The sequence below is a fragment of the Plecotus auritus genome, assembly GCF_963455305.1.
Source record: "Plecotus auritus genome assembly, chromosome: 11".
NCBI classification, from domain to species: Eukaryota; Metazoa; Chordata; class Mammalia; order Chiroptera; family Vespertilionidae; genus Plecotus; species Plecotus auritus.
The window spans coordinates 42,820,178-42,834,197 of NC_137777.1; the positions used below are offsets into that span (position 1 = coordinate 42,820,178).

Genomic DNA, 14,020 nt, shown 5'->3' on the forward strand with positions numbered 1-14,020 from the left:
GGCGTGGCTCAGAGGTTGAGTATGGACCTCTGAACCAGGAGGTCCCGGTTCAATGCCCAGTTGGGGCACATGCCCGGGTTGTGGGCTCAATCTCCAGTGTGGGAAATGCAGGAGGCAGCTAATCGATGATTCTCATCATTGATGTTTCTCTCTCTCCTTACCTCTCTGAAATCAATAAAAACATATTAAAAAGAAAAAGAAATCCCAAGTGCTAAAACAGTAGCTATAACCTGGACTTATATAAAACAATGGGACTGGTGCTATGTCCCCTGGCAGGAATGGGTTATGTAGTTTTCAGGACCCACGTGTTCTTCCTACTGGAGACGAACCCCCATGGAGAGGTCTGGGATTCCAGTGCATGTACAGCATCCTGGAAGATGGCATGCACCTTCGAAGATGGTTGCCTGCAAGCTGACACATCATTGTCCCTCAGCAGGCTATTCTAATGCACTCTCGGGCCAATCACTTCCGGAGGATGCATACATGGTAAGGCCAGCTGACCCCATGGCCATGAGCCCACTCCTGCACCTCCTTTGCTGTGAAGTGAGGCTCCTGGTCAGACGGCATGTTGTGTGGACTCCATGCCTGTGGATTAGGCACTCCCATGAGAGGCCCCAGACAGTGATGTTGGCTGACTGACTACTGGCAGAAAAGGGAAACCGTTACCCTTTGTATTAGATTGCTAGTAAAAATTTTCATAAACTGGGAAACTTGAACAACAGAAATTTATTCTCAGAGTTCTGGAGCTGAAAGTCCACGATCAGGTGTTAACACGACCATGTTCTCCAAAGGCTCTGAGCAAGAATCCTCCCTTGACTTTTCCCACAGTCCTTGATGTTCCTTCGCTTGTAGATACATCACTCACTGTTCCATGGTGTTCTCCCCTCAGGTGTCTGTCTTCTCCAGTTCTTAAAAGGACTGGAGACTCACACTGGATTAAGGTCCACCGTACTCCACTATGACCTCACCTTAACTAACCACTTCTTCAATGACCCTGTTTTCAAATACATTCTGAGGTCATGGGAGTTAGGACTTCAACATATCTTGGTAAGGGACACAAGTTAATCCATGACAGATGGTAATAGTTGGGAGACAGATTTCAGTTTGGAAGAAGTAACTTTCTAGGAATAAGATTTATTCAGAAGTGTAATAACTTTCTGAGGTTAATTCTCATCAGTGAAGGTGGTCAGGGGAGACCCTTCAAAGATGTTGAAGAATGACTAATTCAATGGTTAGGTTATTGAACTAGAAAATATTAAATTCCTTTCCAGCTGTTAGTCAATAAGCTCATGAACTAAGTAAAATTACAGCACACTAAATGTTTCATTGGCATTACCACCTAAAAACTTCAGTTCACGTCTCCACTAATTGACTAGATAAGCTACTATACTTGGTGCTATGGGGAATACCAACATATCTCCTCCCCAAAATTGGTTTCTCCTTTTGTGGAAGTCATCACTCCTCACTTAGTTGTCCAACTAAAAAATATAGCGTCCTACTAAGTATAAAACTATTGACTTAGAGCATGGATTTTGGAGTAAGTCAGACTCAGACTTAAATTTCAGCTCCATCACTTTTAAACAAGTTGTTCATTTTCTCATTCTCCACTTCAGGTCATCATCATCATCATCTGCTGTTTTTATTGCTGAAAGCCTAATTCTGCTCAATTAAAGCATAATGTTCAATAAACTACAAATATGTATGCAATTCAGTAAGTTCTGATATGTATCTGTGAAACCAAGATAATCAAGACAAAGAATATGTCCATCAAGTTAATTCATGCCCCTTCCCACCACTCCTATCCTCACACAAACTCTTACCTAATTTGTCACTATAAGTTCACATTTTCTAGAATTTTAATGCAAATAAAACCATATAATACGTACTTTTTCACCTGGGTGTTTTCACTCAGAATAATAGGAAGTTATCAATGTTGTATGCTTCAAGTTTGTTCCTTTTTTTTTTTTTTTTTATTGCTGAGCAGTACTCCATTGTATAGATATACCAGGGTGCTGCAATCCAATCACCTATTGTTATTGACATTTGGGATAAACTTGAGAAAAGATTTGTGATTAAGTCTTTGTGTGGACATGTGCTTTCTTTTCTCTTGGGTAAATAATGCATGGGTGAAATGGCTGATTTGTATAGTAGGTACATGTTCTACTTTTTGAGAAGCTGCCAAACTGTACTCCCAACTGGTTGTACAATTCTATGTTCCCATCGTAGTGTAGGAAAGTACCCATTGCTCCACATCCTTGCCAAAATTGGTATGGTCAATGCGGTGGGTTTCTCTCATGTTATTAATTCGTATTCCCCTAATGACTAATGATGTTGGGCAGCTTTTCATGTACTTATTTGCCACCCCTGTATTTTCTTCAGTTAAGTAGCAGTTCAAGTCAAAATATTAATAAAATTTGCCCCTTTTTAAACTGGGTTTTCTTCATGTTATTAAACTTCGTTTTAAAATATAGCCTAAATATAAGTCCTTTATCAGATATATTTTGCAAATATATTGCCTTGCCTTTTCAGTCTGTCTTTTGAAAAGTCTAAGTTTTAAATTTTGATGCCCAATTTAGCAATTGTTTTTGGATCACAAAGCATATCCTGGGCTTTGTTTTATGGGCAACCTTCCCTGTGCTATTGTCCACAGTGGCTCAGCTTCCTAATTTCCTCCCTATTGATAAATGTCCTGAGGAAACAGGAACTCTTGACTGCTAGTTCATCTGTTGAGTGGAAACTGAAAGCCCAAAGTTGGTTTTTACTGAATGTGTATCACTTTCACACCATTAAGTTGAAAAATTGTAAGTTGGGAACTGTCTGTACCTGTTTAATGTCCATTTTTAACCTTAATGAGTGTGAGGTTTACCTTTATGATTTCAGGGCTCCTCAGATGTACTCAGTTTAAAGCAAGTAAGTTCTTAACTTATGAATATATTAAAGACAACCAATTTATCTCAGAGATATAACATGAGAAACATTTTTTTTAAATAAAAGAAAGCATACCCAATGAATTTACTTGAGTAATAATTTTCTGAAGAGTAATTTTTTTCTAACTCTGGGATGGGAAGGGTAGCATGTTCTGCTGTAACATTTCATAGATAGTGATTTAGATGTATGCATGTTTCAAAACTGCTGGTCCTTGCCTAAGTTTCTTTAAAACAACTATGATAAAAGACCAAGTACAGCCCTAACTGGTTTGGCTCAGTGGATAGAGCATCGGCCTGCAGACTGAAGGGTCCCAGGTTTGATTCCGGTCAAGGGCATGTACCTTGGTTGCGGGCACATCCCCAACAGGAAGTGTGCAGGAGGCAGCTGATTGATATTTCTCTCTCATCAATGTTTCTAACTCTCTATCCTTCTCTCTTCCTCTCTGTAAAAAATCAGTAAAAATAAAAAAAAAGACCAAGTACAAACAAGTTAATACAAAAAACATTTATTAAAAGCTTATAAGATAGGACTGTGTGCTGGGGACACAAACACAGTTGGGACATTGTTCCTATAGAGTTCAGGATAGACCGGTGGGGTGGAGAGGGAAGGACAGAGGTAACATTTTAACTGGTGCTTTCAGGTAGGAAAGCAGATGATGAACGATGAACACTCCAGGGACTCCAGAGACCATCAGCAAAGTACAGGCACTCGTGCTGTTACTACCTAAGGAACGAGGTGTGTGGACAGCTGAAGAGCAGCTAGGACACCAGGACCACGTAGTGTAAGGCCAAGGGGACTGAGAAAAGGGAGCAGTGTCAGAGATGTCTTAAAGACAGGCTCAACAGGGCTTAAGGATGTCAGAGATAACTAGAAAGTAACGTTAAATTCCCCATTTGGATAACTAGATTGGATAGAATGCTATTATGACAGGAAAGATAAATGTTTGGGGGTGCTAGTGAGGGTAAAAAATTTTAATGTCAAGTTGAATACCTTTTCTGCAGGACACAGACATCCATATTATGTTCTCGCCTGATATGAATCTATCCACATTATGTCCTTGAAGGCAAACGCATATAAAAGATATTTTCTACCTTAGTTTATTTTACTTTCCTATTAAAATACTCCACTGGACTGGAAAGGGCACACAAGTATTCCCACTTATACACTCTGCCTTAAGCAAACATTAAAAAGAAATCTCATATGCAATTTAAAAGACTTGACAGGGATTACCAAAAGGACAGAACCACTGTGGCCTTGGGCCATATTCTCCAAGCACAAAAAACCCTTAGCTGTGTCACTGACCCCTCCATTCAGTCCATGTTTGATTTTGCTGTGTGTTATGAGTGTGAAAGTACTAAAGAATACAGGAAGGGCTTCAACAGAAACACTCATTTATAGCTACTTACACTAGTGGAGAAGTTATACCACCTATGACAGGTAGAAATTATTCTGAGGATTACAGTACGGGAAGAGAGTGGCATCAGAGTCCAGAGGAGATGGATCTTGTATCTATCTAAGGAGCTGCTCATCGAGCTGTTCAGGGCTGCAGAAACTGCCGTTGAGATAAGACATCCCACAGGATGGCCGCCCGCCCCAGGTAGGAGTGAGGTGCTCCTCGGGCCATAGATGCCCTGTGGAAAGAACACTCAGACCACCAGCAGAGCACACTGTTTCCTCCTGCTAGGAAGAGCTGAGATGCAGAGGCGGCCTTCTGCTGCTTGCTTCCTTCTCTCTTCTCATAGCTTCGGGAGTCCCTCATTTACCTTAGATGATGGGTCTGAAGTTCTGTAGAGTATGCCCTTATTAATCACTCAACTTGAAGTTCAACAGCACCAGAGACTCCTGTTAACTCTAAGTGCCCAGGTCTCTATTTCCATCTTTTCTGAAAACACCCAGTCTTTCACCAGGACTTAAAGCATGAAGAAGCACTAAGAGGCACCAGGCTACACTGCCAGGTAAAGGTGACCTGTGACAGATACAAACAAGCCACTTAAGTGACTGTCTTCTCTGTTGCCCTCATTTTGGAAATGGACACGTTACTGTTTCCAAAATCTTTTAAAGATCAGTCTTTGTAAAGAAGAACTACCATAGAAATAAATTTTTACATTATTATCTATAAAGAGGTTTAATATCTCTGCAATTTAGTATTCAAGTCTACAGGAAAAAAACAATGACAACTGCTTTATTATTAAAAGTTACTGAATTCCATGAAGCACACAATGTAACTTATATTCAACTAACAAAAGTTTGATACATGTATTTAAAAATATATAATATATAGGCTTTATCTGTCTTTTAACATTTATATTCTATTTAAAAAGCAATAGCTTTACATATTTTACAACTTGGATTTATAAAATATACACATCCACCCTCTTCAAATCTTCAAGCACAAGCTTCCATTCCTATTAATAAAATGCACAATGTGTATTTCTGAATATTGAGAGGAAAATGGTACCAAATAAGAACAAAAAATCCATTTTGACTTATAAACATGCAGTCAATTCTAGATAATTTAATAATCTATTCAAATAATTATTTTACCTCAATAGTGACAATCCATTCCATTCATGTGAACAATCTGTGGCTAATTATGGAGAGGTTTGTATTTTCATGGTAACTGACACAATCTACCAAACTGCTTAGCAGTCTTGCTTCAGGCTTTATAATTAAAGAGGCAGGATTATTTAATCTTTCCCTTTACCAGGAAATGTGACAAGTGATGTCATGTTGAACAAGCCAAAGCCCATGCTTCTGCCTTTGAGCTTAGAAGTAATGTAGGAACAGTTTCCTCAAAAACCTGCCAGTGTATGTGCCAAGAATCAGACCAAGAACTGTTTCCTTTTCTCACTACCTGCACTCGGCTCACAAAGCTGGTGTTCCTTAGGTGTGTTAGACAGGCCAGCTTCCAGTCTGGCATTCCTTCCACACATTCAAAATGACTTCAGATGTTACTTTTTTTTCTTCTTTAACCAACGAAGTACCTTTCATAAAAAAATATATTCTTGTAAACATTCTGGAGATTCATCCCCAAATATATGTTCCAATACTAACATTTTAGAATTAAAATCACAGTCAGTACCACAGAACCAGAACTTCCGACTTCAGGGAAGAGATTTAGTTTGAAAAATGTGTTTAAATTTGGTGGGCCTCTAATGATAATGATAAACAAACGCATGGGTTTATGCTGAGAAAGCAAAGGTCTCCCACAAATTATTGTTTAAAAAGAGTTCCAAATCTCAAAGTGACTTGGAAACTTAAACAGAAATATACTTTGACCAAAACAAGTAATTTAAAGGAAAGGAAAAGGGAAGTAAAGAAAAAAGGAAAGGAGGAAGGAAGGAGGGAGGGAGAAAAACTTAGAAGTCAGAAAGAGAAACTGAAGAACAAAACACTACACACACATCTGTGAGGACACAGTGAGGAAAAAAGAGGAATAAAAAAACAAAACAAAACAAAAAACCACCGACTGCGAAGAGGACTAGGGCTAGCTGGTGCAGATGAAAGACACCCTCTTCACAGATCTTACTCATGCAAAGGTATTAGCCCAACACAGAATACCAGAGCAGCTGATTCTGGTAACAAGGAAGCCTCAGAAGAGAAACATATGGTTAAGACTGAGTTCTTTATAAAAATCAACTCACACAATTATAAACCTAAAGCATTCAGCTAAAATATGCACAAAGAAACTAAATAAAAGTGAGAGAGAGAAATATAAGCAGGAGTAACCATAAAGCCTTAGAACTAGTGACACTGAATTCTTTATTTAAAAAAAGTTAACAACACAGTACCTCCTCTTCTCTTCTATTTTTAGGGAGAAGCTTTAACAAGGCTTAAATATCTCAATTCTCGAAAACAATAGGCTTTTTAAAAAATAAGACTTGATTAGCAGAAACAAGTCATATGTGGTTACAATACCCATTTTCACATCACTACTCATTTCCATTATCTGTCAATTCATCTTTGATGCAATCTGGGAATGATCAAGCAGCCACTAGATACCTGTTTTAGAATCTGACAAAATTATTATCCACCACAGGAATCTAATGATATATTATATTGCATATATTTAAAATTTCAGAAGGGAAAAAGTAATAAACTATTCCAGTAATTTTATACCAAATACGGGTATACCTCGTCAAAACAATAAGGATTAAGATCTTTCTCCAGGTGAACTGTTTAGAAAAGCTATTTTTAGCATTTGCCCCTGGGGATTAAAAAAAAATTTTTATTTCCCTGCTAGCTAAATGGAAGAATTTACACATTATAAGTAAAGTCCTTTAGAGGTGAATATCAAATTCCTTAAGAGAACATCCATAAAATTTACTTTTAAAAAATGTATCTTAAAAAACTTAAAACCATTTCTCTCTTTAAAGTCTACGGCAAATACCTACTTGACATAACAGTATTTTTCTTTTTTTTTGAAAGGGCCAAGTTCCTGGTCTAAGCATGCAAAATAAGGAATTGAATGCATCACTGTCTTAACAGAATTTGGCAAACCAGAAGAATGGCCTTAAAATAAATAAGTAAATAAATAAAAAAGAAGGAAGTGCACACTGTCTGTCTGATATGAGAGCAGGATTCTCTGGAGGCCTCCGAAGCAGGCAGTGCCCCGAGGGAAGCAGGGAAGAGGGAAGGCGCAGGTTCCTATGTACATTTTCTTGGCATTGTGGTTGTCTTTGAACAACGTATCACAGAGAAACAGTCATTTAATTATTACAAAGCCATTGATTGCCCTTTCCAGAGCAATGACTCAGCTAAACATCTTATGTCTTTAAATAATGTAACTTACATTTAAAATTAACTCATTAAGTCTAAGTGCAAAGGACTTTTCAATGATTCCTAAGTTCAAGGGAGAAATAAAGTGTTATCTGATTGCAAATTTTAAATGGTTGTTGTTTCTATATTTTAGGATATTTCATCTTCATTTCTTCTCTTTAAACCATAAAATGTACTGAAATTATTTGGTTTTCCTTTACTTTCCTCTGCTACATTTTAATTTTTATGGTGTCTCCATGTAGAGAGAGAGGTATGTTAAAACACTATTATTCATATTTTAAAAACTGAACTGAGGTTATATCTATAACATAGCATTGTTAATCTTTGACCTGGTATATCAATTCTTTTGGTAAATAAATGTCACAGGTCATTTTTTTTAATAAAAGGATTTTAGTAAGAGGACCAGCAGAACAAAGAGAATTTCCCCCACCCTCACCCCCGAAAATGATCAGGTTAATCAGTTTAGAGCAGTTATGTAAAATATGAAAAATATATAATTTACAGCTGCGATTTTCATATTAAAAAGCAGTTAAAAACTAAGAGTAGTTCAAAGCATCCCCAAAAACATTTTCTGTCTTGGTTAAATAGGCCATCTAGTTAGATAGATAAAGACTACTGTGGGAACTTATTTATGCCTAGTCAAGAGAGAACAAAAATGTTTTTAATTTTAAAAAGTGGTAGTTGCTAACTTAGCAGTATAAACAAGTGTCCACAATTTGGTGGCTGGCTATAGTTTTAATTTTTTTTCAAGTTATTTCTAAAGCAGACGTATTTTTGAAGTCTACCCACCCCTGAGTTCAGCAATTATACTTTAGAGTGTAAAATTATATGCCCTTAATTAACAACATGTACAAAGCTACAAAATGTTGTCTATACAGAGATTAAAAACAAATTTTAAAATATGATTTGCCAATTATTGATTGGACAGTTTTGCTGGGGTACATATTTCAAATCTTTCAGCCAATTGGCTTTTATTTTTAAGCCCAAATTGATTCATAAATTCACTGCAGGATATGTTAAAAGAGTGCAACAATATGCATTAGTAAAAATAACATTGTAGTAGAAACAGATTTTGCATATGTGAAAAGGTAATTTATAAAATACATTAATCACTTTTTAAAAAGAGAACCTAGCTGCAGTATCATTAACTTACACAGTACTGAGAATTGGACCTTTCAACAATTTTTTTCCTATAGAAAAATTTTTACTGTAAAGCAAAGACTGTAAGCAAAGTCTTTTAAACAAGGAAACAAAAGAAATCTCTCCAGGAATAACTGTATGGTTGTGTGAGATAAACAAAATAAGTAAACATACCATTGTATAGTGTACTTCTGCCTGAATTTTAAAATAAAAATGTCCACACTCTTTTGATAAAACATTAAGCCTCTGTCAAAAATGTATTTCTTATTTTAGGGTACAGGATTGAAGGACAAGATGATAGTTACAAGTAAAGAAAATTTACAAGAAAAAAATTGACAAAACTTTTTCAATTAAAGTATTGTAACATTCAAACTTGACTTGAAACATAACAAAAGAAACAAAATGGCAAACAAAAAATGTTTTGGGGTTTTCCAAACAAATAAATGAAATAGTGTTTAGGCAGGAGGGCTCATGCTGATGGCTAGCAGGAAGTAACAGAGTGTACTCTACTTGGAAAAATCATTAATGTACAAACAAGCCCAAATTATGGACTGCAGTAATTTAATCATCACTGCCATTTATCTTCCAAAATAAAGCCTTGATTAAACCATTCATACCCTATTATTACTCATACCTTTACTTCAAAGATTAAGGAACTATATACAACAAATGAATTTATTTTCACCATAGGGATAACATATTGTACCTCTCTGCCAATGTCACTTGAAAACCTTCCATGTCAAAACAACTTGACAGTAGATATAAACAATTCAATAAATACGCAATGATCTTTCATTACAGTCCTTTGAAGATGCATGTTAATTCATGCTGTTAACCTTAGGATCACAGTGCATAGAATCCAAATAGAAACAAGTTGGGGTGATTTTCAAAGTAATGTTGGATCCCTCACTTTATTTATAATCCCACTAGAACCGTTAACATTAATTTCATAGGCCCTATCATGCATTAATCACTGGGTGGCAGGAGTTAATGAAAATTTTTCCTGTTATGACGTCCATTGCCGGCAATGAACGTCCCAAAACCGTCAAGGAAGTCATTGTTATTGCACAATACATGAGGACCTGGAACTTTTCCAAAAGCTTAAAAAAATAAAAATAAAAAATGGAATTATATTTGACATTTCCTGACACCTGCATTAATACTGTATGACTAATAAAAGCATGTCAGTTGCCTGGACTGAACCAGCGATCAACATGCGCCCAGAATGCACACGAGTAAAAATGCAGTAAAAGGAAGTAGTCTTCATTGCCTATAAGTCACTTCCAGTCAAAGGTTAAAGTTCAAAGACTGAATGATCAAAGTGCTCATTTTCTCAGTAGGACTATCTTCTGCTAGGAGGATGATAATAGTGGCATCAACAAGTATCATCTTGAAGAAAAGGAGAAAAAATATAATTAAAAAAGTCAAGCATGTGTTAGTGAAATCTGTAAGTTAGTCTAACATAAAAATAATTTCAAGTACCAAGAACACTTAGGTTTACATGTCTAACTTGCTTCCCCCAATCCCTGCAAATAAAAAAGTCCAATTTGTGTTCATTTATATAGTGACAAACAAATCAAGTCCTATTTTTTTTTCAGGGAAATGGTAGTTCATACAAATTTTTTTTAGTTCATACAAATCTTAAAAGGATGTATTATTAGTATATTAGTTCTATTTAAAATAATAAATTAATATATGTTAGCACATATTCAGAATTTATGAGTCTTAAGAGAATTCCTTTATGGGCAACAATTTAAAACGGTAACGAGTTAAGAAGTACACCCCTGAGCAACACTGCCACGCTATTTAACACAGAACAAACAAGTCATATCTTCAGTCTGTTAAAGGAAATAACGTCACAAAGGAGGTACAATCTCCACATCAATCAAATAATGTAATTTAAAAAAACACACGCAGAATTATTTAGTAACGCCTTCTCGTAGCCTCAACACATATTTCTGTAATACGTAGCATCATCTTCTGGGTTCATGACTTGTTTTACAAGATTTATTTCACAAAACATATCTAAAGGATTTATTTTGAGGACTGGTTATTCTTCAGAAAGAAGCTAGACTAGTAGTAACTACTAGAGTTGTTCAAACTTTCTAACAGAAAATTCTGAAAAATTGGCCAAAATATTTTACAAACCATTCCATGTTTGGATCAATATATTGCTCTTAACATTCCTATTCATAAAGATTCAATGAGAACTAAGAACCAGTAAACTGACTTCTAGACAAACTAATGGAATATTCTATGATCCTACACCTTCTTTTAAAAAAATATTTTTACTGATTTCAGAGAGGAAGGGAGAGGGAGAGAGAGATAGAAATATCAATGATGAGAGAGAATCATTGATAGGCTGCCTCCTGCACACCCCCGACTGGGGATTGAGCCTGCACCTCAGGCATGTACCCTTGACCGGAATTGAACCTGGGACCCGTCAGTCCGCAGGCCAATGCTCTATCCACTGAGCCAAACCAGCTATGGCTGTGTTCTTACACCTTAAGGGTAATCTAAAGGGTGAAATAGACTAGATTTTTAAAATAAATCACATCTAAATTATTAGAATCCTTTAATAAATAACAAATCTTTAAGAAGCTGATGTGGCTCAATGGTTGAGCGTCAACCTAAGAACTAGGTGGTCAAGGTTCAATTCTCAATCAGGGCTCATGCCTGGATTGCAGGACCAATCCACCATGTGGGTTGTGCACGAGGCAGCCAACCAATGATTCTCTCTCATCGCTGATGTTTCTATCTCTCTCTACCTCTTCCATCCTCTCAGAAATCAATCAATCAATATATATAGAAAACAAGTGGATAGTTTGTAGGCTCTAAGTGTCACAACTTGAAACTATCTGTTTCTTAAATTACTGTGGAAATGGGAAAAAGAGGACATATTAGTCATGGATGTACAAACTTAAGAATATGAGTAAGTTCTTTAAAATATCACTTCTCCAGTAGTGTATTTCATAATACTAGAAATTAATACTAAAACTAATGTCATTTAAATCTCTAAGCTAAGACATTTAAATCTCTAAGCTAAGAGAGAGCACTAAACTCTAATATGTCAAACTACTGAGGATATAAACTTTAGCATCATGTCATGTGACAAAGTATGCACTAAGTGACAGATAAAATCAACTCAAAGTTTTTATCTTCAAAGACATATCATCTTTGATAGGTGGTACCATAAACTTTATCAGGTTGTTCATTCTGGAAGTTTTCCAGGACAATAGGCTGATGTAGAATGTGCTACCAACATCCAAAATGATTGGGAGATCCATCTGAAGCTATTGTTCCTATCTTGATTCCCATGTTGGGTCAGATGTTAAAAATAAGTTCTGAAAATGGAGTCAATTAAACATTACAACTCAACGATGGCTGTATGGCATCAAGAGTCTGTGAGCAAACACTTAAGTATAGAGACAGGTACAAGCCAAGGCCATGGCCACCTTCTCCTTAAAAAAGAAGGCCCGCCGCTAAGAAGCAAAAAGCTCATTGTGAGAAGGAACACAGCGTCCTGGCTAATGACAGGGCTCTGGGATACCAGAGCTGGCTCACAAAAAATAGTTGTTATAGTGAACCCATCTTGGATCAAAACAAATATAGGTCTGCAAAAGGCACTGAAAGAACACAATGTATTTAACCTCCTGGCTAACGTATTTGTGGCAAGATGATGTCCTTAAAAAAAAAAAAAATCTATTAACCATTTAATTTTTTTCTGGAACTGCAGAAGCCCCTGCTAAAATTATATTCTCAAATAGAATATACAAATTACCAGTTCCAAACAGGTGACACCTACCATGGCTAACTTCATTGGATTCTGGGAAACATGAATGAGAGAGAACTATATTAGAAGAAGGTCATTTAGCTTTCCCAAGAGTACAATTACCATCACATTATACTGGAAACCATCTCCCTGAATATTTCCAGGAACAGAAGATTAGAAGAAAAGGGACACAGGATAAGATCAGTAGATATGAAGTGGTATGCTACCTCCAAGAAAGACAAAAATCAATCTTTACAGTTAGATTCTCCTCTCAACAGTTTAGGGAATTAAAGTTTTCCTTTGATGAACCAATTCAAGAAAGATTTCAGATCAGACAATAAAACTGTTATAAAGGGCAAAAGACTGTTAAAATTAGTATAAAGTTTGGACTCATCAATTTAGAGTTCCAAAAGGTAGCACAAATAAAAAGGTTCACAACTAAGGTAGAGAAATCTATGAATTTATAAGGCAAGGAGAAAAAGAGTTTGTTAATACTAGTTTGAGATTAATTTTATGTTCTTATTCCCTTATAATCCTGCAGGAAATGTTTCAGCTGAATGGAACCGGAATGTAGTCTATAGTTTTGCAAAAGACAGTCTTCTGCTCCTTATTAGTTTACTGAATAAAACATATAAACATTATGCCAATTTATTTCCGGTAAGCCTAGTTTTCTGGAGCCAATACTCAAAAGCAGTCGTAAGCTATATTGTTCAATAATCTATCACCTTAAGAAAAATGCTTCAGTGACCACACATCTGTACTCCTATCTATAGAAAGCAGTAATTTAAGAAACTAAGTTGTAAATGTTTTATATTAATTCCAGAAAGCAAATGTATATTATTAAAGGATTCTAGTTTACTACTAGCTCACTGAAAGTTTTTATATCATAAAAATATTCTTTATCTTTTTCAAGAACAATTGTGTCTGCTTTATAATATAGAAGTTGAGGCTCAATCATTCATTCACTTGTACACTGAACTGGATAAAGACTTGTCATTTAAGAAGATTCTAGCTCTGAACCACAGGTAAATCCCACAGATCCTCAGTATGCTGAGATAAACTGTCCATTCTAATACATATTTTGGTTAGGTCCCTTTATTTTTTTTAACCCTATTCTCTCAACTCAATTGATTTTTCAAAGCATCTGGATCCCTGCTTTAATTAGCAACACAGAATATTTGCATCCCAATGCAGATATGACCTTAAGTCAACTTCAAGTAAGAATAAAGGATATGTATTCACATATTAATGACTTTTATAATACATACCTAGGCCATTTGTATAGCCTACTGCCTCAGCTACAGACCAATACAGCATGTTATTGTACTGAATACTGTAGGCAACTGTAATGCAATGGTAAATATCTAAACATATCTAAACATAGAAAAGGGATGGTAAAAA

The 14,020-nt window shown here is 36.0% G+C and overlaps 1 protein-coding gene across 5 annotated transcripts in view; it reads right to left on the minus strand.

The window, feature by feature from the left end:
- Positions 1-3,419: 3,419 nt before the first annotated feature.
- The window catches only part of UBE2W (ubiquitin conjugating enzyme E2 W), a gene marked incomplete at its 5' end in the record, with an annotated part of 60,349 nt that continues 49,748 nt past the window's right edge, over positions 3,420-14,020 (minus strand). Inside the window, 2 exons of one of the 5 annotated variants that reach the window (XM_080646268.1) lie at positions 3,420-4,559; positions 5,783-5,912. In XM_080646268.1, coding sequence (XP_080502394.1) covers positions 5,821-5,912 — 92 coding nt within the window. In that variant the 3' untranslated portion in view covers positions 3,420-4,559; positions 5,783-5,820. Of the gene's footprint in view, positions 4,560-5,045; positions 5,913-6,670; positions 10,237-12,652; positions 12,674-14,020 lie in introns of those variants that run through there. The other 4 variants (XM_080646270.1, XM_080646266.1, XM_080646267.1 and 1 more) reach the window with 4 other exon arrangements.